Below are 25,000 nucleotides of genomic sequence, written 5' to 3'. Positions count from 1 at the left end.
CAGCCTCGCGGCAGATTTCCTCAATTTGTTTAAAAATGCTCAGCACGCTGCCAATCACACCATCGGGACACCTGCGCCTACGAATAAAAGCGATTACGTTTTACGTGTTGAGAATGTGGGTGCAATTTCGATTGTCTGGTTCGATCTGGTATTAACATGCCTGATGAAAAGAGATATCGTGTTCTTCATCACGAACATTAGCTCCTGCAGTCTTGCGATGCTGTTCGGTTTGTACACCTCCCGGATGTGCGATGTGATGGCATGCACCAAATATAAAACGATTCGGCAGAGGCTACTGGCGTTACCCGTTAGAAAATCTAGGAAAGATACAAAAAAAACCCCAAAATGTAAAATGCTATTGCGCAAAAATTGTCCGGAAAGTGGTACCTGCATGGTCGGTCAAAGATTGCAGCTGCTTCTTCCGATTGCTATAGGTTTTGGGATTAAAATCCGAAGCAAATATGCTGTTCCATAGCTTTTCGAAATGTTGCAACGGAACACAAGGATTATCCGCATCTACCCTGCCTGTTAGGTGAGCCACATGCTCATCCTCGATGATACTCAGCTGCTCCACTAAGGTGCTGATTGGGCCCTCCAACGGTGTCGCTACGCAATGGCAGGCGTCTCGTCGTGATGGGCTCAGGTCGAATCGACAGTTCTTACAGCGGACGCCATTGTAAGAAACCGCCGGTGTACGCAGGTGCTGCTTGTTACCTCCGGTCTTTCCATAGGACATCGTTAACGTTTCTCCTTTCTCGATATCCGACGATGCGTATATGCCAACGACTCCATGCGTCAGCAAGCTGTAAAGAACACTTTATCAAACGCCCAATTCACGGGTGCTGGTAAATTATTCATACTTACACGGCGGTGGTGTTTGGAGTGGACGAGTCCTTCAGTTCCACAGTGGAACGGTACATGCCAAGGTACTGATTGGGCAGCGTGAACGGTGCGTTTGGAGGGTTTGTAAATAGATTTCGAAGAACATATTGACTGGTGTACAGCTGCAGTGCTTTGAGAATTACATCTTTCTCTTCGCAATCTTGCGCTGCCTCCAGAGTAGCTTCGTCCCATAGCTCCGCCACGCTGTCACGGTCTCTGGAGAACTTTGCAAACGGTAGCTGCTCTGCCGACTTTTTTTCAACAGATATTGCAGGATTATCCAATAGCTGGTGGTCGATTTCGCTCATCGCATCTTCGAGCATCTGCTTCATTTCAGTTGCATCACATTCGTCCCATGACGTTAATTCTATTTTTTCTACCAACGGCATCAATGAGGATACCGCAAACTTACACACACTGTTGCCGCTGCTGCCCATGGAAGTACTTTGTTCGGTAGCTTTTATCACCTGTTGCTTGCACTGCTCATCGAATAATAGATTGTAGGAAAACGTGCTCGATCTGTTAGTGGTCAGCATGGCAAATCGCAGAAGCAGCGATGCTAGAAACATGTCCCATTCATTGTCGGATGCTCGAGCAACAATGCCTGGATAGTTCTTTTCTAACAAGCCAGTATAATGCAGATATTGCACCAGCATCCGTGCCTTCACCACCAGCGCCTGGTGATCCTCGAAAGACAAATCGGAATAGTTCAGCTTTACGGCAAGTAAAATTTGAAAAAAATCCGGAAATTCCTCGCGGCCCTCCAACAGCACGTCCCACAGCTGTTGCGCAAACGCCGGGCCCTCTTGCAACGGGGCAACAGCAGCAGCTGTTGGCCCTGAGCTGGTCAGCACAGTCAGCTTACTGCTGAGCACGTGTTCTAAAATATCCATCGCTTTCACCAGCATACGCAACTCCAGCACACCAAACACTAGCGGAAAGAGGAGCAAACGATACCCGGTACATTCGAATTGATGGTAATGGGCATCTTTCTCCATGCACGCCAAACTGCAGTAGCATACGAAACGGCAAGTGAAGCACCTAACAGGTGATGGGTTTTTGATTATGATCCTAGAGCATTATTGAATGGAACAATCGATTTACTTACGGAACAAGGTGCAGTGACTTCATTGTGCAATGATTACACTGTATCTGCGAATTTGCAACATAACCAACAACCGGCTTATCGATGTACATGAGTTCTCCTGCTCTGAAGCAACGAGCTGCTACCACTGCACCACCGGGAGTACTGTTGCATAAGAATATCAAAAAAAGGAATTACTAGCGTGCGTTAACCATCGCCAACACCGTAAAGGTCGTACCTATCCAGTGCCATGGTTCGACTGTTTCCGCCGAATAGGTCGTGCTCCCAGACATCTGCACTGAACTCGTCGTCGGCTATGGATATCCTGTCTTCGAGTGCATCCTTTATGAGAGGAGCATAGGTTTCACATAGTAGCGCACACTTGCCACTGTCTCCAATCGCTTTGTAGCACCAGGCGAGTGTTATGTCCAAGATTAATGCGAAATCGAGTGGGAAAGTGCATGGGATGGCTTTTGCTGCTTCAAGAACGCGTACAGCATCCTGCAGCTTGCCACATTGATAGCAATCCTGTCCCCGGAGCACCAGAAAGACGTAGATAAAACGAAGATCGTCGGAAAACAGCGCGGCATTGCCAAATTCACAAAGCTGATCTTTAGCAATTGGTTTTGAGACATCGATCGTGGAGGGAATCTTGGGACCCGATTCTTTTAAGTGCGTAGAACGACGCTCGGCAAGTGTGCTAAGCAACTCCAACCATTTGCGTGTATCGCTGCAGGAAAAGAGGAAAAGATACAGGATACGGAAAATGCTCATACCGGTTTTCCACCCTACATCCCCCTTCTCACCCCCACTGCCGCTACCTACCCAGAAGTAAGCAAGCTCTTGTTGAGATCGAACATGGAAAACTCTGGAAATTTGCCAACGCTTTTCAATCGGCGCTTCGATGGGCGACTTATTATCGGTATGCAATACTCCAGACGATCCATTTTTCACTATCTCGTGCTAAACGGCGCAAGGAAAACTTTTCGTGCGCACCGGCTTTCCGCGATCAAGAAATTTCGTGAATTCCGAGGAACCCATCACGCTATGTAAACGTAAAAGTCAAAAGTTCAGCAACTATTCAAATTTAACAAAACCAGTTTTTTTCATACGGTTGTACAGGTTTCGTGTGTAAGATGTAGGGTAATAAGAAATAATCTAATTGAAGTGATAATTTAATTCAAGAGGTATGTATGTATAGCCTAACTAAGGAAACCACCATCCGTCGATATGGATCATAGCAACAGTGGTAAATTTGAGGCGCTGCAAAACCCAGTCCAAGGCAATTGTAATTTACTTTTCAATGAAGAACCGCGCTAGGTCAAGGTACAATAACTTAGGTCTACAAAACATTTCGCCTGCATCAGGCTATTGACTGCCATTTGTCCTTGAGACTTTTGTCGATCACCAAACAGCTGCATATTTACACAACTGCAAGCAGATGAATAGCCTTCGCCGCCGCACGCATGGTGCAGAATCTGGAACATTTCGTACCATAACAAAATGGGCAAACAACAAAATTGTGCATTGAGTTTGTACACGCTTACGAATATCGAACAAACGGGATTTGAATAGGTATCGTTATTTGATTTATTGTGCAACATCATGCAAAATCACTATCTAAGTACAAGGTATTGTATCTCATTCAAGCAGCCCAAGCAGCTAGATTCACAGCTGGTAAGCTGTTACAGGACACTAGAGGGTTAGTCGGTCCAACGGGACTCAAGACGTCCGCCTGAACGTTCAATATAATTGGCAGTGCACTGCACATCATTCGAGCAAGGCTGATCTTCCGAATTTCCGCCAATTGTGCCGCGGTGAAGCTGCCCTCCTGCGCACCAGTCTCGAAGAAGTAGCGATCACCGGTGCGTGCTCGTAGAAATTGTTGGGTCATGATGCAGGAGAAGGTTGGACCAAACACCGCACCAGGTAGAGGTGTTTCAAATGCAGCTCCAACGAACAGTTCCATATCGTCGACCGTCGGGTAGATAGCTTGAATTTTCTTGATCGTTTTCTCACATGGTGCTTTCATTGTAGCATTATATGCTTCCCAGCTTGTAAAGATGCTAAGACCACATCGCGCCCGATATAAATTGTACGGCGCAAACCCAAAATCACGCATCTTTTGCAGATCGATGGCAAGCAGATCCTGGCCAAGCGGAGCGTTTCCTCGGTACATAAAGTTTTTCCACTCGATGGTAAAACTGGTATCTACGACACGTGCCAACTGCGTGGACATTGCCGCAAAGAGAGTAGCAAAGTCACTCTCCAACGATTGAAGCTTCGGATAGAGACTGCTCAACTCCTTCGATTGAATCGTACCGTTTACGACGAAGCTGTAAAGAAAGCATGCAACATATAAGAGATATCCGGGCGTGGTAACCACGCTAAAAGTTACACGAATACTTACTTGATAGCACCGGGCAGCTGGGAGTTCAAGAATGAAGCTACAACGTTGGCGAACTCGGCGATCGATGCAGGGTTCTGGGATGCATTATAATCGTTAACGAATCCGTTCGATTCGTAGATCAAACGGTTGTTCACCATGTTGGTTCGCCCTAGGATCTTTGGTAACAGTTCGTAATAGACGATTCGTTGATACTGGGCAATGTTAATGCGTCTCGCTTCTTCGTACAATGTAAGATCCGACCAGGAAGGATTTAGGAGTTTCAGTTGAAGTGCTAACCGATTATGCTCCCGGAAGAACAACAAGTGTACGATTGCAGACATTGGTGATTGGTAGCTACGACTGTCCGCCACCAAGTAACAAACATCCTGCAACGGTGAGGTACAACCTGCTGGGTCAAGTACTGGAAACTCGATTCCTTGACGACGCACGGCGAGCAGACGGCCTCCAGTAGTAATTCGACTCGGATTTTGTACCGAGCTAGTGCCATAGAGAAAAGAAAGATCCAAATAACTGGTGGCGCGGTTAATTTGTCTTACAGTTTGCGGAGGATTGGTCTGCGGAGCAGTGCTGACACGGCTGTATTCCAGACATTTGATGTTGAACCAAGAGTAAAGAGGGTCATCATCCTCAATGACCACCGGAAAGCAACCATCCGGAGCATTTGACACAACTTGCCCGTTGGTACAGCATACGTTGTTGGTGTTACTGGAAGTGTCTGCTAAATCGTTGGTTATAGCCTGAAGGAAGTAAATGTTCAACATGGTACGGGTTGTATCGGTCGTTTCATCGATGCCGAACAAGAAGAAGGAAATGTTCCGGACACTTGCATATGCAGCCCCGTTACTCATCACAGCCGGAGTCGAGATTCCGTCCGCGTAGAAAGAAGGAAGCAGGCGGGCAAATGGTTCATTCGCTCTGCCCCAGCTGGGTGCCGATGGATTTCCACACAAGCCTTCGACATTTCGATATTTAGATGGTAGACACAGCGTGGGAGTAGTTCCACCGCCAGATAAAGTGGTGCCTGTTCCACCGCCAGATGGAGTGGTGCCTGTTACACCGCCGCTAGAACTGATCCAAGCAGCTAGATTCACAGCTGGTAAGCTGTTACAGGACACTAGAGGGTTAGTCGGTCCAACGGGACTCAAGACGTCCGCCTGAACGTTCAATATAGTTGGCAGTGCACTGCACATCATTCGAGCAAGGCTGATCTTCCGAATTTCCGCCAATTGTGCCGCGGTGAAGCTGCCCTCCTGCGCACCAGTCTCGAAGAAGTAGCGATCACCGGTGCGTGCTCGTAGAAATTGTTGGGTCATGATGCAGGAGAAGGTTGGACCAAACACCGCACCAGGTAGAGGTGTTTCAAATGCAGCTCCAACGAACAGTTCCATATCGTTCACCGTCGGGTAGATAGCTTGAATTTTCTGGATCGTTTTCTCACATGGTGCTTTCATTGTAGCATTATATGCTTCCCAGCTTGTAAAGATGCTAAGACCACATCGCGCCCGATATAAATTGTACGGCGCAAACCCAAAATCACGCATCTTTTGCAGATCGATGGCAAGCAGATCCTGGCCAAGCGGAGCGTTTCCTCGGTACATAAAGTTTTTCCACTCGATGGTAAAACTGGTATCTACGACACGTGCCAACTGCGTGGACATTGCCGCAAAGAGAGTAGCAAAGTCACTCTCCAACGATTGAAGCTTCGGATAGAGACTGCTCAACTCCTTCGATTGAATCGTACCGTTTACGACGAAGCTGTAAAGAAAGCATGCAACATATAAGAGATATCCGGGCGTGGTAACCACGCTAAAAGTTACACGAATACTTACTTGATAGCACCGGGCAGCTGGGAGTTCAAGAATGAAGCTACAACGTTGGCGAACTCGGCGATCGATGCAGGGTTCTGGGATGCATCATAATCGTTAACGAATCCGCTCGATTCGTAGATCAAACGGTTGTTCACCATGTTGGTTCGCCCTAGGATCTTTGGTAACAGTTCGTAATAGACGATTCGTTGATACTGGGCAATGTTAATGCGTCTCGCTTCTTCGTATAATGTAAGATCCGACCAGGAAGGATTCAGATTCTTCAGCTGAACGGCAAGACGATTATGCTCCCGGAAGAACAGCAAGTGTACGATGGCAGACATTGGTGATTGGTAGCTACGACTGTCCGCCACCAAGTAACAAACATCCTGCAACGGTGAGGTACAACCTGCTGGGTCAAGTATAGGAAATTCCAATCCATCACGAAGCACGGAGAGCAGACGGCCTCCAGTAGTAATTCGACTCGGATTTTGTACCGAGCTAGTGCCATAGAGAAAAGAAAGATCCAAATAACTGGTGGCGCGGTTAATTTGTCTTACAGTTTGCGGAGGATTGGTCTGCGGAGCAGTGCTGACACGGCTGTATTCCAGACATTTGATGTTGAACCAAGAGTAAAGAGGGTCATCATCCTCAATGACCACCGGAAAGCAACCATCCGGAGCATTTGACACAACTTGCCCGTTGGTACAGCATACGTTGTTGGTGTTACTGGAAGTGTCTGCTAAATCGTTGGTTATAGCCTGAAGGAAGTAAATGTTCAACATGGTACGGGTTGTATCGGCCAGTTCATCGATGCCAAACAAGAAGAAGGAAATGTTCCGGGCACTGGCATATGCAGCTCCGTTACTCATCACAGCCGGAGCGGAGATTCCGTCCGCGTAGAAAGAAGGAAGCAGGCGGGCAAATGGTTCATTCGCTCTGCCCCAGCTGGGTGCCGATGGATTTCCACACAAGCCTTCGACATTTCGATATTTAGATGGTAGACACAGCGTGGGAGTAGTTCCACCGCCAGATGAAGTGGTGCCTATTCCACCGCCAGATGAAGTGGTGCCTGTTCCGCCGCCGGACGAGGTGGTGCCTGTCCCACCACCTGCAGTTGTGCAGCTAGCTCCTGAAGTTGTTCCCTTAGTAGTCGGAGTTGTGGCCTGAATTGGCCATCCAGCATAATTTAGTTCTTGCCCTAAAGTTAACACTTGGCACAGCATTACTAACAGGCACACCTGAAATCCGCGTACCGTTTGAAGTTATCACAAGTTTCTGCAGATCGGTTTCCACTGGACACATACCTTTAACACCATTTTGAATCCTTTAGTTCCAGAGTTAGATAACTGACCAGGGAAGGTGCTGTAGCACCGAACTGAACTCCCTGAGCTAAAATCCGGGTCTTAAGTACTGTTCTAAACCTCGCACACGAGCACCAGACGCCAATATTCAAGTGTGTGGCCTTGTGCCATTGTACATTTTACAGGTTTCGTGCTATGTCGGCAAGGTCCAGTACCACCTCATCTGGTTGTACGCCGGGGGCGCCGTGTTTTCACAGCTGGTCAAGCATGTGTTTTCGGCAATGCCACCGTCCAGATTCGCAGCGAGTGCTATCGTCGAGTAGCAGGGCCAAATATTTTTCACTCCCACGTCTCAATCCACAATCCAGATTCCTATCCTGGAATACCTGAAATACATCTTCTTTTTTTCAACCGTTTGACCTCGTGCCACCTTTGGAAAACCCCCCGATGACAGCTGTCATCGCGCAAAATGAAATAAAAAAAAAGGGGAAAGTTCCAACTGGGCACTGGGCTGTTCTTGTTTTCAAGTGGAAAAGTTGCTAAAATTCTCTCCGTTTCGTGAAATTGTGGTCCTTCTGGATGTTTCTGGTCGTTAGCCCCTAACCAGGGCGAAACGTGTAACCGTTTCCATCTTGCGTGGCTTCTGTTGACGGTGCTTGCAGGAACACCCGAATTGCCGACTCACCTTGGCGCCGTGTGTCCCCGAAATATATGCGAGCGTCAGCAGCAGCAGCAGCAGCAGCAGCAGCCAGGAAAAGTGTGTCCCCAAACAGGTAAATTGTCCAACCATCCGCCGTGTGCCACGCACGATCTGGTTCCCTCAGCGTTTGCCTTTGACCAACGTATCGTTTTTCGTACGGATTCGATTAAGGGGAAGATCGAAAAAGAGCGCATCAAAAGTGAAAATAGTCCCGTGGCCTTCGTGTGTGCTATGCTGGCTGCGAATTGTGATTTCGTAGGACATTTTGCCCGTGCCAATGAATACTCGCCCATCGAACGCAAGTGTTTGTCCAGTTGAAATTGTGCAGAAAACAAAGCCGATTCTCTTATCATTACGCTCCAAACGCGGTAGCTTTCTTGTAGCAGTCGGTTCGGTTATCGGCTCTTGGGTATGATTCGTCGTGTGCGAGTAAATTAAATTCCGCTCGATGCAGGCCGAAATATCAAAGTCAAAATAATCAAAGTATGCCATGATCTTGCACGCACGACGGCAACATGATTGCTCAACACAGCAGCACCGCTCTCGCAGCCTGGGATGTGAAAGCCAGAGGCTGGTAGAGCCGCAACCACCGATTGCCCGATGGAATCCCCTCTTTTACCCAGCGCCAATCGATAGAGGGTGGACGGGTGAACGGTGGAAACCGAATGCAGCAGTCGTACAACTCGTAAACCTGCTGTCGGCGGAATTTGGAGGGGGCCATTAATTCGAACGACGGGTCGTAGTAGACTGCTGGTGCGTCTGCATAACGTAGCAGGCTGCAGACATGCTAAAGAGTACAGTTTCGATGGGAGGCTTTAGTAACGAGAATCATTGAACGCAAGGAAACCAGCGGGTATCAGGTTTTCGATCGAGAAACGCATAGAAAATGGGCCACTCCTTCACGGTGGAGAGGGGATATTAACTTTGATATCTAAGTTACTGGGTAACATACTGTACCCACCACCGTTGCGCTGACACGTTGCAACCTACCTGAACGCCCAACGTGTCGCACTCTATTCGGGAGACAGTATGTTTCTCTCGCTGAAGCCACCCCGGTTGTGCGGCACTAGATAAGGTGGCTCTCTCAAAGGGTTAGCATTCAAGTTTGGCAGTTATGTGAATTATGGTGTTATCAAATTTATCGTACCATGCACAGTGTATTTATCTACGTGTTTCTTTTCTTCTCTTTGCAGCTCCTTTCTTCCGGCAAACGTGATTGCAACAATATGCCCCTAGATTCTGTCTCAAGCTAAACAGTGTTTAAAAGGCGCAAAGTAAGGTGTTTTCGTGTCGTGTGATAAGACAGTACAGTGGCAAGAAGCAGCAGGTCTACCATGGCCGAACAGTTTTCCGCATCTGCTGCGTTCAAGAATCTGAACAACAATACCGATGGCTGGGGTGAGGATTGGGGTGATTGGAATGAAACGCCAGCCCCGGCGGCTACCGCCGTATCAAATCCGATGATGGGCAAGCCGCTACAAGCTGGAAACAGTGTAGCGCCGACGTCAACTGTGCCGAATCAATACTTTCACCAGCAGCAGCAGCAGCAACCATCTGCGTACTATAACCAACAGCAACCGCACGGAGGGTATCCGCCAACCAGCGAAAGTGTTCCACAGCTGCGAGATGATGTGTCCAACGTTGACCACCGTAATCAGAACTATATGCCGAATTACAACGCGACACAGGGATACGGTGCTACGCCATATCATTATCCGCCGGCTCAGCAACCACAGACATCCGTTCAGGCACCACCACCATCGGAACCACAAGCTTACGGCAACGCTCCCCATTCTGCGGCAGGTTACGGTTCAGCGAATAGCTTCTTCAATGCTCCTCCAATGCAACAACTACCGCCACAGCGTCCACCGTCGCATCCACCGGCTTCGACCACTCCACAGCTCGTGCCGACGTTCAGTCAAACCATTTCCGACAGTTTCGACACTTCCGCTGGCAACAGCTGGAACTGGAGTGTGTCTGACAGTGCAAAAACTCGTACACCATCTACCGGACCAACGCCACCGCACGAATCGGCGCCGGCAACCGGCCAGTCGTGGCAAATCGAAGAAAATCACATTTCATCGAGTGAGCTATCGGTGGACGAGCACGCGCCGCCACGCGCTAGCTCTCAGCAGGCTTCAACAACGAGTTCGCTTTCACTAGATGGCAATCCATCGCAGCAGGCACGCTTCGCTATGCCCGATGGATTTGAGCATCGCAGCAGCAGCAGTGGAGAAACGGCCGTGAATCCTGCTGCTCGCTCAGTGTACCAACCACCACCACTGCCGTCACAAACAGCATCTTCAGTAGCAACCACTGCACAAGCGGCCGTACCCGATCGGTTGGACGAAGTTCTCGAAGCATTGAGCCTTAAACAAGAATCGCACGACTCGAACACTTCGAATCAGGAGTCCAGTTACCGTGAGCAAGCCTTTCCACCGCCACCTCCTTCGATTGCTGGTAATCACAGCTCTGGCAGCGGCAACGGTGGTCCGCTGGTGCACGAATCGTTAAATCATGCCACGAAGTCGGCCTCCACGACACCACCTTTGCCTCCGCCACCGTTGGATAACAATACGCCGGTTGCACCGCCCGTAGCAGCAGCACCTCCACCGATGGCCATGCCGGTAGTGGGACCACCAAAAATGGGCCCTCCCGCCGGTTCAGCAGCGAACCCGTTCAAACGTGCCGGACCACGATCGCATATTGCTACCCCTGGTCTTGGTGCTTCGGCACCGATTGCAGCCTCCGGTTATGCACCGCCTGCCGCGAATTCTTTGCATTCAACCCAACAACAGCAGCAGCAGCAGCCGTCGCCTCCTGTACCAAGACCTGCGCCGATTATACCACCGGAACCGATCAATTTCGAGAGTAGTTCGGTACCGGAAAACCGGGAAATTCTCTCGGAACCGGATGTACCGGAGGTGGTGCAACCGAGCAACGATCGTAATCAGTACCTCCAAACGGGCCATCTGTCAGAGGATGGTTACGTTGGTGGCGAGGAACACCAGGATACCGCGGATGCTCGCATGCCACCACCAGGACTCTCTCGCTACGTTCCGGGGCAGAATCAGCAGCAACCGACATTGGGGCAGGCTGTTTCGGGTGCTCAAAGCTTCCCTGAACCTCCTCCCGGTCTCGATCGTATGATTCCCGGCACTGATCTAACGACGAATGAGCTAAACGATTTCTCGCTTGAACGTCAGGCCGATGGTGAGGTTTCGGATCAATCTGCAAACCCCCCGGTGTCTGCTGGCATTCGGAATGATCTCCCGCATCATTCCCATCATCATCACGGTCATCATCATGCTCGCTCGGAGCGGGTAGACATGACTGATCGTAATCTGTATCGAGTACCCGGCGAAAGCGATCATCAGCAGCAGCAGCAGCAACAGCAGGTGCGCGTAGTGCCAGGATTAGAGGATGATCGCAGTACGGCAGTGGGAGCAAGTGCTAGCGCCAGCGTTTCACAGCCACCAGTAGGACACGCTAACGCTGTGGCCAGCTTAGCACGCGAAGAGCAACGCGAGTTGATAATGGATGGCGAAAATCCTGACGATCGTCGTGAAGAACCGATCGACGGTGGTAATGGGGATACGGAGGGGCCGGCGGGTGGTAGTGTTGGTGCAGTGATCGTACCAGCGGCCACTCCGGCGGAACCGGCGGAATCGAGTGTGGATCCGCCACCGGTGCGTCCAACCGAACCATCCAACACCTCAACGGGTGAGGACAGTGAGAAGGAACGGGGTGGATTCTACGGCAAGGGAGGATCACGCCGTGAGGATGACACTGTGCGGCGTTCGAACAAGAGTAAAAGCTCACGCGATCGCTACGATACGGAAGATTCCGACTATAGTGATAGTGAACGGAGGCGTCGCGATCGCGAAACAAACCCCGGCACGCAGGCAGCAGCTACAGGTCATAGTCAGCGAGGAGAACGTAGCGTGCGTAACGTGCGCGGTGATCGCGAAAAGGACACTCGTAAGGATGCTGGTCATCGATCCGAGCGTGAACGAGATCGTGACCGTGACCGTGAGCGTGATCGCGAGCGTGATCGTGATCGTGATTATGAATATCGGGATCGGGAAAGAAATCGGTGAGTTAGTTGTTTGGTTTTGTTTGTTATCGCTCCCCCTTGGCCGGTGAACTAACGCTTTCTATCTGTTTCTCCCATTCCACAGATATGATCGCGGTGATCGTGATCGTGGTTACGGACGAAGCAGCAAGTACGATCGCGATAGCCGGTACGAAACGGATGGTTCGAAGTATGAAACCGAACGCTCGACAGCGACGGCCGCCCGGCACGAGAAGGACGAACCCTCGAAGCGTTACCGGGATCGTGATGCGCGCGAGGAGTACTATCGCAAGCGCGGTGGAGCGGAGGATCGCGGAGCGCCCGGAGAGGATGGTCGTCGCGAACGAGACGGCGATCGACGGTTGCGCAAGGAAAAGGGAGACCGTTCCGAACGCTACCGAGGAGAGGATCGACGTAAAGGTGAGCCGATCGATTTTGGATGTTAACGAACTCTGTACTCTGGGTTAGCATGCAGAAAGAAGCAGTTGTATCACTCAACGTTCGTACGAAATCAGAGGTTCGCTTTCGCCTCGCACAGTATATCAGCCCACCAGGAGGGGCGTCCGGTGACGCCCGGTTCCTGCATCACTTCCGATTCCAGTCGCTTGTAGAACTCACCGTCGGCCGCTCCCAGTGGCGAGTTGAGGATGAAATCGGGTGGTGCCAGGGCATCCATCATTGTAACTGCATCGCGCTTGATCACCGGCAGCAGCTGCAGAATCGCTTGTTGCACAAGGTGGAGAGGATCATTGCCGGGCACAACAAAGAATTTGCCCGTCAACAGAATGGGCAGGTGCTTCAGGAGCGCTGTGGTTCCGTACAGTGCTGCCAGTTGCGTGAGGTACTGCTTCTCCGCACCATCCTCCATGGTGTCAAGGAAAGTACAGAAGGCAGCCAAGATCATGCGCTGGAAGGATAAAGGAGGGAATGCAGCACTTCGATGGTATCTACTTTGCTATTGGCCCCAAAAAACACACCTCACCGAATACCGTGGCCAACGTTTTTCCGTAAAACATTTGGCTGTTATTGCGAACGTGGAAATCGGATTGTCCTTCGGCCAGCAACTGGCGTGTGCGTTGATACGTTTGCTCCAAACTGTTCACAACGAGCCAATCCCAAGCCTTGATTAATTCTGTTGGTGGACACGGAACACACGTGATGTAAAACTTCGTCGCTATAAATTTAACGGTCGTTCAAAGATATTACCTTTCAGGTTGAGAACGTCACTCACTGTCGTCCAGCTGGCACGCTGCCGATTGATGCTTTCAAACTCGACCAGAAACGACATCGAACCCAATGGTGAAATGGTCCTGAACCGTGCGTACCCGTTAGGTTTCGATCGGATCGCAACTAGCAGCTGCGAGACCTGCTGCAGGAGCACACTGTTCTCACCCTCGTACGTCACGTTTGCATCGTTGTCTGCACGCAGATCGGCCAGTGTGGCGAGCTTTAGGTAACCGTGGCCACCGCACGCTTCCCTACAATCCTGTATACCGTCCCGGGCGGCCCAACTGGCGATCGGTTTGATGGCGGACGCGATGATGTGTATCTCGCGCAGCACATCGGTATCGATCGGCTCTCGGAGAAGCATACGAACCTGTGTCCCTCCCGAAACACAGTCTAGCCACCGGTTGGCAATCCGCAGAGCGACACATGTGGCCAGATGTGGCAGCAGTCGGAACTGCTGCGTTTGATACTCGAGAATGGGCCACTCGTCAGACTCCCGTTCGCTCCCGGGACCAAACTGTTTTCTTACGGCCGAATATCGAATCGCTATGGCCAGCGCTTTGTTGAGGAGTGTCTGCGAAACGTGACAGATGTTGATACGCCCCGGCACCAGTACACCCATGGCCAGGGCGAACCGATGGTCCGGATTCTCGATGAACGATTCGAAGCGACCCGTTGCCTCATTCACATCACCACCACCGAGCGTTAGGAGACACTCGCGCGGGATACGATACTGGCAGAACATAAGAAACCCATTGTCGATACCGTGCAGTCCTGCCTTTTCACCAAGATCTCCCACCAATAGGCCGGGATAGGTACGCAGGGTGTCCGGATCACGGATCGGGACGGCAAATCCACTCAGCCCATGACACTGGCCGTCCGGTGTGTTCAGTTGCGCCCAAACGATCGCGTGCGTACACGTTTTGGCCAGTTGGCCGGCCCAGCATTTGGCCGCTTCAAAGTCGGGTGTGTGCAGAACGAACTGACGCTCGGCCGGATCGTACGTGGCCGTCGTGCGGATGGCTCGAGCATTCGAACCGTGGGACACTTCCGTCAGCGCGAACGAACCCGTTATGCGGCCTTGATCATTTTGCTCGATCAGATGCTTCAAGCGATCCTCGGTGTCGAACATAAGGATCGAACCCGTAAACAGCAGATAGTTGACGGTCAGCCGGATCACCAGCGCCAAATCGTACTCGGCGATGGTGGTGTAATAGATCGTTGCTAGATCCGGACGCTCGACGAAGGTTTTGGCATTGAATAGCCTCGATTGGTGCAGCACATTCAGCTGCAGTATTCCCAACCGGCGTCGTTCGTCTGTTGGCAACGTGCGCACTGAGCGGCCCATCACGAACGGTGCACTGCGACGGAACAGCTCGTACAGCTTGTGCTGCAGTTCTAGCGCACACCGATCATGGAAGGTGAGGCGCATCTTGCGCCAATCGATGCTAGCCTCCCCGCGATACCTTTGCAGTGGTCCGTGGGTAGGCATTGGTGCGAAGAACCGCTCGTCTACCAGCAGCTGCTTCATCTCCGATGGTCTGCAATTGATTTTTAAGTTAATTTCTATTATTGTGATCACATTCGGGCTACTGATCCGTGTACCTATTCGCCACGAAACGAGGTTCCATATTCGTGCTGAACGATCGATGTAAGAGAGAGTGAAACTTTCGTCTGATAACCGTCTACTAGAAACGCGAACCAAATACTGACAACACTAGCGGTTCGAACCGTTCGAAGTCACTTTTCAATGGTTATCATTTTGCCCTGTCACGATCCATATGGCAGAGTATCGGGTAGAATTCTCTCCTGGAAAGAAGGTGCTCCAGCATAGACACTTATCAGTTTGCGATCGTTCACGTTTCTGTTTCAATAATTCATGTGACGGCGAAAAATGTGGTGAACCTCACGACCTCGACCTTAGAGCTCTCTCGTCGTGCATCGAGTGCGTCCTATATATGCTAATCAGAGCCAGTTAAGCCACATATTTCGAGGTTTTCGATGCACTCAACAGTGCAACAGCGGGGTGTTTAGTTCGCAATTTTTCAAACAAAGTATTAAATTTGATTTTCATGCCACAAAAGATCATGTTTATAGCAAGAGAACTAATGGATTTGTCCCACTCCTTACAGACGATCGGTATCGCGAGGGTGGTGAGAAGCGTCGCGATCACCGGCAGCACCACGATCGTCGCTACGATTTGGAGGAGTACCGTGCCGGAAGCCGCAATGGTACCGATCGCGACCGTGCCCGGGATAGCCGCGAACGGGATGATCGTAAAGAGAAGGATCGCAAGTATATGGCGGGCGGTGGGTACGGTGTCATGCCCGGTGTTGGTGTCGCTGGCGCTTCGGGCGCTGCCACCGTCGGCCCTTATGGTTCGGCAAGCGGATACTACGATCCGTACAGCTACTACGCCCAACATCAGCAGTACTATGAGCAGCTGAGACGCACCAACCCGGCCGCATACGCCGAATGGTACCGGACGTACTACGCGCAGATGCAGGCCAGCCAGTTGCAGCGCGATCTGCTGACGAGCGATGGTCGCGAATCGGTACACTCGGGCCGCAGCTCGACGAACGATAAGGAACGGTAAGTTGGAAGTGAAATTCTCTTTCCTCTTGGGTTTTTGCGTGTGCCTTTGAGGTGTGATATCGTGTGTTTGTGTGCGTGCGTGTGGGTGTTTTATTCTAATTGCTTTCCGTTTCCGGGATGCGCATCCAGGATCCAACAGTAATTTCTCTCCGGAATCCCTGGCGCTTAGAGAGAGAGAGGGAATTTGGCTTTTCTTTTTTAATTGGTACCACATCCCACTGTACAACAAGGCGTGCTGAGTCACTAGCCATGCACTAACAGCTCTCAGCGCGAGAATGTGCGTTTTTTTTTCTATTTTCCACTTTAACCATTCGTTTGTTTGATATTCCCCCGTCAAACGCATTCTATGCTCTCGCTATTATTTGAATGAATTTAACTTACATAAACTTAATCTTTCGTTATGTTCACGCTTCATTTTTGGGGGTCCTTTCGGGGCAGCTGCTTACTTCTTTGATTGCGCTGCGTGCTATCCGCGCTCGCTCTCTCTATCTCACTTATCGGACACTTTTTATGGGCCCTTTTCGCTTGGAACAAATTGGGTAATCTGTCTGGAAAACACGCCAAGCCACCGAAGCGCGTTGTGTTCGATTGCAAGAATGGTTAGCGATTGCCTGATGCCTCATTCTCCGATGCCATTTCACTATCACATCATCCCTCTATGGTGTTCTGAATCTCACCATCCACAATCTCACGCTCATACATACCATCTTAGCCCATTCTTAGCACAGCTCAGAACACCGTGAGCACCGTGGTTTAATTGCACTTTTCAGTAGCGCGATCAGTTCAATGATGCGATTGAAATATGTTGCATCTGATGTTGCTTCTGATGCTGCTGCTGCTGCTGCTGTTCAACTCAAAACTGTGGTGCAGGAAGCCATTTTTTTGAAGGGGGGTGGTTGGTGGTTTTCTAGTATCTCAAGTTGTGACTAACGTAAAGCAGAACGAAGAAGATCGGGATCCGATTCGTCATGGTTTAGTGTAGACCGTACCGTGTACCGTACCCGATTTCGCTCGCTTTCACAGGTTCAACCGGACCACACCGTACGCGCTGCACGGTGCCGGCCTCTACAATCCGGAGGAGTACCATCGGCATTACAATAATCAGTCCCTACCGTCGGCTGCGGCCGGCACGGTACAGTCCAGTGGGGCCGGAGCCGTCGGTGGCCACCTGTCGCTGCTCGATCAAAGCTACATGAGCGAACTGTCCGCCAGCGGGCAGCAACCGTCGTCCCTGCCACCGATGTTCCATCATCAGGCGCCACCGCAGGCGTATGCGCCACACCTTTCGCATCAGCTCCGTGCTTCGACATCGCTAGCCGTGGACCGATCGTACCATGGTGATGCGATGCGGCAGACGGCAGGCGGTTACTATCAACCCAGGTGCTTCTCTCACTTTTTATCATTTTATCACTTTTAGGGCTTATAGTTGGGTATCTATCGGTTACATTAGTTCCCCCACGCTCTCTATATTTATTTTTATCTGTATTGATAATTTCCTTTTTTACTATCGTTATCAGTTCCCTTTCCTTTCATTGTTCCCATATTGAACCTCCATATCCATACCTTTGGGATCATAGTCGTTGTGCTTGTTCGTTTAGTTTGTCTGATTAGTCATGTATTGCATGTATTGGGTTCCATTAGTAGTATTAAACTCACAATTTTGCATGGTTAGTTGTTGATTTATATTTGAATTGCAGCCATATTATAGTCGACAGCATGTAGAATGTGTTTGAACGAATCCAAAGAGGTAGTATTGCTGCTGTAGCGCATGTATTGCTTACATTCCGAACGCGGTTTCCTTAAAAAAACCATTGTTCCACTCGTGTATCGTCCCCGTTTCGTCCCGGACCCCGTAGAGAATCTTTTCTTCTTTAATGAATCGTCGAGAAATGATTGCAATCTGTAGCGCTGCAAACTGTTTTGATTAATGTTCTGCTTTTGGAAACTCTCTTCCTTCGCTGCGCTTCGATTGCGCTCAGACTGGATCAGCTTGATGCATCGGCAATCAAAGTGGAAGCATCGACCGAACTGTCGGTAATGGAACCGGAGCGGCTAACGCCTCGAAAGTTTCCCGAAATCCATCCGATCGTAAGCCTCTCGGCGGGACTGCTGATCTCGACCAAGAACCGGCTAACGATGAACGGAATGGCCGATACGGTGAAGATCTTCTCGTTAGGTAAGCTTGACCAGCTGGCTGGCTGTGCGAGAAATTAATACACGTTGCCTTCTTTCCCCGTCTTTAGGTTACAGCGATGCAAGCAAGAAACTATTCCATGCCTACCCGGGACCACTGGTGAAGGGTGTTACTCACAAGAAGTCGGTCATTGAGTTTTGTGAAGATCAGCTTCGTCAGGGACCGCCGTACAGTGGAGCGCTCGCCTTGATTAAATCCCGTGGTAATTCCATCAACAGTCTACATTCGTCGTCCCTTGCGGCCGGTGCTAACCGAGGTTCCTTTACGTTGCTGTGGAACTACATCATCCTACTGTTGCGACAGAATGGCGTAAGTCATCGTCTCGTCGAAAGCATTTGTATAAAGTTGCTAATCTACCATTCTTTTTTTCCAGACCTTCGTCGGAACGGATATATCGGAGTTGCTGATGAAGAACAAGGATGAGTATCCGTTCGAACCGATGGTCCACGGTGCTGGCGCGATTCGGTCGGCCAACATTAGCGGTCGGAATTCATCTCTTTCCGTGGCAGCTATCGAGCGCGAAGCCGACATTCGGGAGGATGCGGAAAGTGGAGATGAACCGGCCACGGCCGAGGCGATCGAACCGGCTTCGGAAGGACCGAAGCAGTTGTCCGAGCTGGAGATAACCGACAAGTTCCGTAGCTACCTCATCTATGGCAACATCAGTGAAGCGCTCGAGTGGGCCACTGAGCACAATCTGTGGGGCCATGCCCTGTTCCTCGCCTCGAAGGTTGACTCCCGCCAGCATGCCAACGTGATGATGAAGTTTGCCAACAAGCTTACACTGAACGATCCACTGCAGACACTGTACCAGCTGTTGAGTGGTCGTACACCGGCATCGGTTACGGTACGTTTGACTCAAAGAAACTCACCGAAAAGCAGATTGCATTACAATTCCGTTCGTTTCGTCTCTCTTCCGACAGAGTGTTTTGGATGAAAAGTGGGGTGACTGGCGACCGCACCTGGCCATGCTGATGTCGAACAGTTCCGCTAAGCCGGAGTTGATCAAAAAGTCGATCACGACACTCGGCGATACGCTGTTCAATCGTGGCGATCTGTATGCCGCTCACTTCTGCTACCTCCTGTCCGATGTGGCCTTCGGTCGATTTGCGGATGTTAAGCCAGAGTTTGGTGCCGGTGGTGCAACAGCGGCAGCAACAGCAACAGCAACAACAGTGCGCTTGGTACTGCTCGGTGCATCGCACCATCAGCGTAATTTCCGCGAACTGTCGACCAACGAATCGATCATGATGACGGAAATCTATGAGTATGCGCGATCGCTGAATGAAGATCGCTATTCTATTACGGAATTGCAAGTGAGTATTGCCGGATAATGACGAGCGACCAAAGGGTGGTTACTTATGATTGTTTTCTTTCGACAGCGCTTCAAATATCTACTCGCTTGCCGTATGCTCGACCAGGGAATGCAGCTAAAGTGTTTGCTCTACATGGAACAGATCGCCGAGCAGATACAGAACGATCCGTACCGTTTCGAGACGGACTTTGTGCGCAAGGTAGGATCAGTGAAAAAAAGTTTATTCGTTTTGGAACGAGTTTTCAATTGCGGGCATATCCGTTCTGTAGGTTTACACCTTGGGCGATCGGTTGAAGTATTACGATCCGGTGATGGAGAAGGCATTGGATGAATCGGTGGATAACACCGGCCGTGGCAACATCTACGCAAAAGTGGAGGATCCCGAATGGTTACAGCGGCTGCAAGTGATCATTAACAGTAACAACCAGGTAAGCCTCGTATCCACATCGTAATCAGTGTAACAAAGCTTTAACGATGGACGATTTGTCGTTCATGCTTTCTCTTGTAGCAATCGGCGGAACATGTAGCGAATTATAACAGCAACATGCAAGAGGCGGCATATGATTACAACAATTACGGATACGGCGTAGAACAATCTGCCGGTGCCCCGTTGACTCACGAACAATCTTCCGGCTCCGGTTATCCGGTGGAGACGAACGATATTAACAAACAGTTCAACGAAATTAACCAACAACTCGGTCAGCTGAATCTACAGTATAACGACCATGAGCAGCATGAGCAATCGCAACAGCAGCATGCTCTCAATGCACCAGCCAGTGTACCAAGCTATGATCAGGGCTATGAATCCATTAATCCGCCCTCACTGATGGAACCGTCGTACGATCAAACGCCTTCGCAAATGCATCCATCACAGCCTCAGGACAGTGGTAGTTACGAACAGCAGCAGCAGCAGCAGCAGCAGCAGGAACACGAGCAATTCAATCACTATAATCCCTACGAGCAGCAACAGGCCGGTGGTGGTAACATCTTTACACCGGCACCGGCACCAATCAACAGCGATCCTTCGGCATCCGGCACTGGCTATGATGGCGGTTACTGGGGTGCAGCTGGCGGTGGCGAGGTGAATAGCATTTCTCAGTTCTATAGCCCTACAAAGAAGGATTGTTAGGTTTAGTTCACTTTGTGGTTCAGTTTAGCGTTGCCAACCAACAGCCGTCGTTGCCACGATCCCCGGCGTATGATGGACGCTGCGTGGATCGTGCAGAACGAAATAGACGCTTGTCTTTGGTTTAGTATTCCATTTTGGTTTGAATTTCGCTTAGAAGCTCATCTCCACTTGACCGTTTTCATAATGTTAAAAAAACCACAAACACGCACACATACACATGCATCATCATAAACACACTCGTCTGTGCAAACGCTTCCATCCTTACTATACCGCCCCCTTCCCACCGAACGGAATGCAGCCTCGAACGAACAAAGCATCGAACGAACAGCAACGCAACACGTGGCATCAGAAAGCAGCGGAAGATGAGGAATATGAGGAAGATGAAGAAGACGATAACGACGCTGCCGACGAGGAGCACCATCATCATCATCATAGTCATCATGGTCATCAACTGAGTGATCGAAGCTCATCGACACCTTCTCCAGCGAAAGTACGCAATGGTGGTCCGGCGAGACATGGCGAGTCATTCCAAGCAACGAGCGGCGGTGGTGCAAGGCCCACCATGTTCGATTACCATCAGCACCACCACCACAGTTCAGCGGCGGCGGCCCATTTGACACGGGATGCGTCCGTAAGTAAAGTTGTGCGCAGCGACACTGGCACTGGCTCCGGCAGTAGTTCGCCTCTCGCCGAAACCTTCCGTGGTGATTACTGTGCTAACAAGCGTAACGCTCGAAATGACCGTCACCATCCTCGATCCATAGTAACCGCAAGCATAGTACCAGCGGCTAACAACAAACACAATGGACACACTCATCCTCTCGGCACGGCGAAGCATGTTCAGTTTCAGTTACTAAAACACGGTGGAGCCCATGGTGGCAGTAACGCTACCAGTAGACAGGAGCAAGGCGATCCACGAAGAGGCAGTAGCTCTTCGTTTACCGGGGCCGTGCGAAAGGTTAGGAGAAGAAAGCGAAGAAAACTAGCACAAGGCACCAGCGTAGAACAGCTGCGGCATGTGCCGGTGGTCGATGGACACGATCGATCGATGAGGCTAGCGAAAGCGTATCTCTACACGACACGCAGCCGCCGCGAGGGCTTCCTGCGCCAACGGGACGTCGTGTATAACGGAACGTTTCCGATCGATCTGCCATTCTGCAGTCGATTTAAGGATTACAATTACAGTGGCGAAAGCACGGACAGCATGGCGAGCAGTGAAACCCGGCAGGGCCACGATGGTATGAGGGATGAGGTACACCGAGCACCGACAGGAGCGCGTACAATCGATGAGGGTATCCGCAGCTACTTTGACGGAACGGATTTGGGCAGCTTGCGTAGAAGGCGTAGTCAGATTGAATCGTTGCGCCCTCCGGTGCTTACCTACGCCATTGATGAACCACTTTAGCTGCTCACCGGTCTTCCTTTTATGTCTCCGGCCATTAGATGTTACTGTTAGGATAGTGCAAGATAGGTTTGTTAGTAGCACGAGTGTTGCGTGAGTAAAAAAAAAACTCTGTGTGTAGTGTGCGATTCATGCAGGGGTCAAGCTAGATAATTAGCAAATTAGTGAGCGTTGTAGCAAACGAAAGGAGGGAGAACACGTCACCGAAGAGGGAATGGGGAAAGTTCTCGTGCCACAGAGAACGTTAAAATGCTAATCGTTTTTTTTGTTGTTTTTCTTCATTTTTCACATTTCAGTTTGCACGTTTTGCGTTCGCTTGTTTCGCGTTGCGTTTCCGTATGTGTCTGTATGTGTGTTGTGCCTTGTTATGATTTTGCATCCTTCTTTGAGTTCTTTTTCTTTTTAGCAATAGTTTTGTCTTTTTTGTTTATTGTTTTAGTTTTGTAATTACCAACTTACCTCCTTCTGCTTACACTTTTATCCATCCCGAAGGTACCGAAACCGACGATCTCGATGCCCAACTCTGTCTCGAATCGTCCTGGTTTTAACGACGAAGCGGATAATGGAGCGGGAGGAGCAGGACAGCAGCAGCAGGGCAATAATGCTGCAGCTCAGAAGCCGGGACAGGCGGGCAAAGCAGCGAACCAATCGAAGAAACCGGCGGCCACCAAAGATTCAAAATCGGGAGCTGGTGGTGGTGCTGCCGGTGGTGCTCAAGGGTAACTGTCGCCGTTCGTAGCATAACATTACTCCGTATAGTGTTGTTTAACGCCCTTCGATTCCTTTCAAAACACACGCAGGTCTGGTTGGTTTGGCGGCATTTGGAACAAGTTTTCGATGAAACCGAAAAACCAGATGATACTGCCAGACGATAAGAATCCGAAGGTAGGTTTATCGAACAACGGGAGTGCTCTCCAGCAGCTCACCTTCTCTAATACTCGCTTCTTTTATTCAGATCGTGTGGGACGAAGTGTCGAAACGGTGGGTAAACACGGACGAAGCCGAGGCAGAACAGGAAGCATACAAACCGCCACCGAAAATGACTGATCTCATGCCGTCCGGACCATCGGGAGCCGCTCCTCCGATGCCACCCGGTGTACAGCCGGCGTCATCTCAGGAGACCAATCCCATGTACCAACCGATGCAGGCACCGGCTGCAACACCTGCCGCTGTGCAGTCGAACCCTGCGGCTGCCAATCCAATGCCAACGGCTGAACCAACGAAAGTTCCGAACCTGCAATCGAACATGTACAAGATGCAGCGCAATCGGAGTAAGTGGGGAGCAGCGAAGGGAATCAAGTGGAGGACTTGGTTTTATTAATCAATTTTGTTTCTTCTTCGCAGCCCTGAAACGATCGTACGTGGATGTGTTTAATCCATCCGGTGCTGCACCGAAAGACCCTCAGGAACAGGTGCTAGCACCGTCCGTTCCAACGCTCCCGGCTGCCGCAACCGGTTTCTTCGTACCCGGTGGTGCCGCCCCCGGTGGACAGCAATCGAACAATGCCCCTGAGGTGAGCACGGAGGGTGGGAATGCACAACCGACTGGCGAACTAATGCATTTTCTTTCCTCGTAGGGTATGCCACAGTTTTACAATCCGAATCAGTTTGCCGGTGCCGGCTATCAGCAGTAATGAGTATGCTCCGGGACGTCTGGTGGAAGGTTTGGCAAACAAAACAAAATAGTATCATTCACATACCACACAACAAAAAACCCACACCTACTATCCTGTTTGAACAGCCTTCAAGTAGTATGCATTATGTGGCCGGGGGAATGTGGCGTTTTACGTTTTTGGTATTTTGATTTACTCACAATGACTGTCCCTCGGAATCCGGCGCAGTGGCGTATGTTTGAGATGTTAGTCCCTTAACCATCCCGCGGAGGTGTTGCTGTATCCAATTGGTTTCTTTTGAGTGTACAGGGAATAAGGACAGTCGAATCAAACGTTCGTTGGCTTTGCCCGTGCTTAGGTGCTAGGTGTAGCGTGTGTGTTCCGTGCAGCAAAAATATGTTACTTTCCTGTCATGGTTTTTAGAGCGTAGTATCTTTCTTTTGTATATGTTTCATTTTGTTTTTAATGGGTGCGAAGGAGCGGAATCAAGTTGCAATATTGACGAGGGCTGAATAGATTGCTATTCGCCTTCGCTTCCTCTGTTCCTTTTGGAATTGTGCAAAACGTGGTGATGTAGCATTATTACTGTACATTGCTGGGTTTATTTTGTGAGAACTGATCGTCCTACACAGGCACAGTGGACCAGCAGTTGTTTGCTGATCGGTCGTGGTGGTGTGGCTTAGCTGTTAGAGAATTGCAAATATGTTCTATTGTTGGCGTTGCGCCGAAGCAAACAAAAAAAAAGCCTCAGCTATATGCAGGCGAAAGACATTCTTAGTGAGAGTTATCATTTCCTTGTTTTAAACTTATACTTTGTTACTGTGCGGGCTGGCTATTGGGGATACGTAAAAGTTGAAATTTGTTCTAGTAATATAAGTTCCTTGCACCAACTACTTCCTCCTGCGTGTATGCGATGCGTGTTGAGTGTGTGTTTGTTCGTAGACGAGTGTGCAATCGTGTGCAGAGAGATCGAGTCATGATCGAGAGTGATCCGTAGTAAGCCCCCGGGGAGTTGCGAGGCGGAGCTGTGCGGCGCGTCACTTTGTGATATCTGAACTGAAGGGAAGGCAACGCGCTAGGGTTACTCTGTTTTATGCTTCTAGTTTTGTGTTCCAATAGATTCTGCTTCCTTTAGCATCCTATGATTACGTTTGCTTATTGTATTGCGTTGCGTTACGAAAAAATCACCAACGATTGCGCTCCGATCGGTGGCCAGGGATTGACATCTGCAGGCCGTGAGCACAGACGAGACAGAAAGAAGGGGA

At 50.1% G+C, this 25,000-nt stretch overlaps 2 protein-coding genes across 4 annotated transcripts in view; one reads left to right on the top strand and one right to left on the bottom strand.

Annotated features, from left to right (window-relative positions):
• Positions 1–7,500, bottom strand: part of LOC126579333 (uncharacterized) — a 7,616-nt gene extending 116 nt beyond the window's left edge. Inside the window, exons 1-8 of the mRNA XM_050242823.1 lie at positions 7,489–7,500; positions 6,206–7,422; positions 4,377–6,131; positions 3,656–4,302; positions 865–1,813; positions 664–803; positions 197–317; positions 1–77 (exon numbers count right to left, since the gene is read on the bottom strand). The exon at positions 1–77 is cut by the window's left edge and continues 116 nt beyond it. Coding sequence (XP_050098780.1) covers positions 1–77; positions 197–317; positions 664–803; positions 865–1,813; positions 3,656–4,302; positions 4,377–6,131; positions 6,206–7,422; positions 7,489–7,500 — 4,918 coding nt within the window. The remainder of the gene's footprint in view (positions 78–196; positions 318–663; positions 804–864; positions 1,814–3,655; positions 4,303–4,376; positions 6,132–6,205; positions 7,423–7,488) is intronic.
• A 485-nt stretch (positions 7,501–7,985) lies between these two features.
• The window catches only part of LOC126578635 (uncharacterized), a 17,107-nt gene continuing 92 nt past the window's right edge, over positions 7,986–25,000 (top strand). Inside the window, exons 1-18 of one of the 3 annotated variants that reach the window (XM_050241410.1) lie at positions 7,986–8,258; positions 9,379–12,281; positions 12,367–12,680; positions 15,620–16,079; positions 17,106–17,462; positions 18,062–18,258; positions 18,326–18,585; positions 18,650–19,123; positions 19,200–19,592; positions 19,659–19,790; positions 19,861–20,019; positions 20,100–20,672; positions 21,019–21,351; positions 22,615–22,841; positions 22,923–23,007; positions 23,078–23,393; positions 23,467–23,636; positions 23,700–25,000. The exon at positions 23,700–25,000 is cut by the window's right edge and continues 92 nt beyond it. In XM_050241410.1, coding sequence (XP_050097367.1) covers positions 9,520–12,281; positions 12,367–12,680; positions 15,620–16,079; positions 17,106–17,462; positions 18,062–18,258; positions 18,326–18,585; positions 18,650–19,123; positions 19,200–19,592; positions 19,659–19,790; positions 19,861–20,019; positions 20,100–20,672; positions 21,019–21,351; positions 22,615–22,841; positions 22,923–23,007; positions 23,078–23,393; positions 23,467–23,636; positions 23,700–23,756 — 7,269 coding nt within the window. In that variant the 5' untranslated portion in view covers positions 7,986–8,258; positions 9,379–9,519 and the 3' untranslated portion in view covers positions 23,757–25,000. The remainder of the gene's footprint in view (positions 8,259–9,378; positions 12,282–12,366; positions 12,681–15,619; positions 16,080–17,105; positions 17,463–18,061; positions 18,259–18,325; positions 18,586–18,649; positions 19,124–19,199; positions 19,593–19,658; positions 19,791–19,860; positions 20,020–20,099; positions 20,673–21,018; positions 21,352–22,614; positions 22,842–22,922; positions 23,008–23,077; positions 23,394–23,466; positions 23,637–23,699) is intronic. The other 2 variants (XM_050241413.1, XM_050241411.1) reach the window with 2 other exon arrangements.

This window comes from Anopheles aquasalis, chromosome 3, assembly GCF_943734665.1.
Source record: "Anopheles aquasalis chromosome 3, idAnoAquaMG_Q_19, whole genome shotgun sequence".
In the NCBI taxonomy this organism is placed as follows: domain Eukaryota; kingdom Metazoa; phylum Arthropoda; class Insecta; order Diptera; family Culicidae; genus Anopheles; species Anopheles aquasalis.
This window is presented reverse-complemented; position numbering and strand designations above follow the sequence as displayed.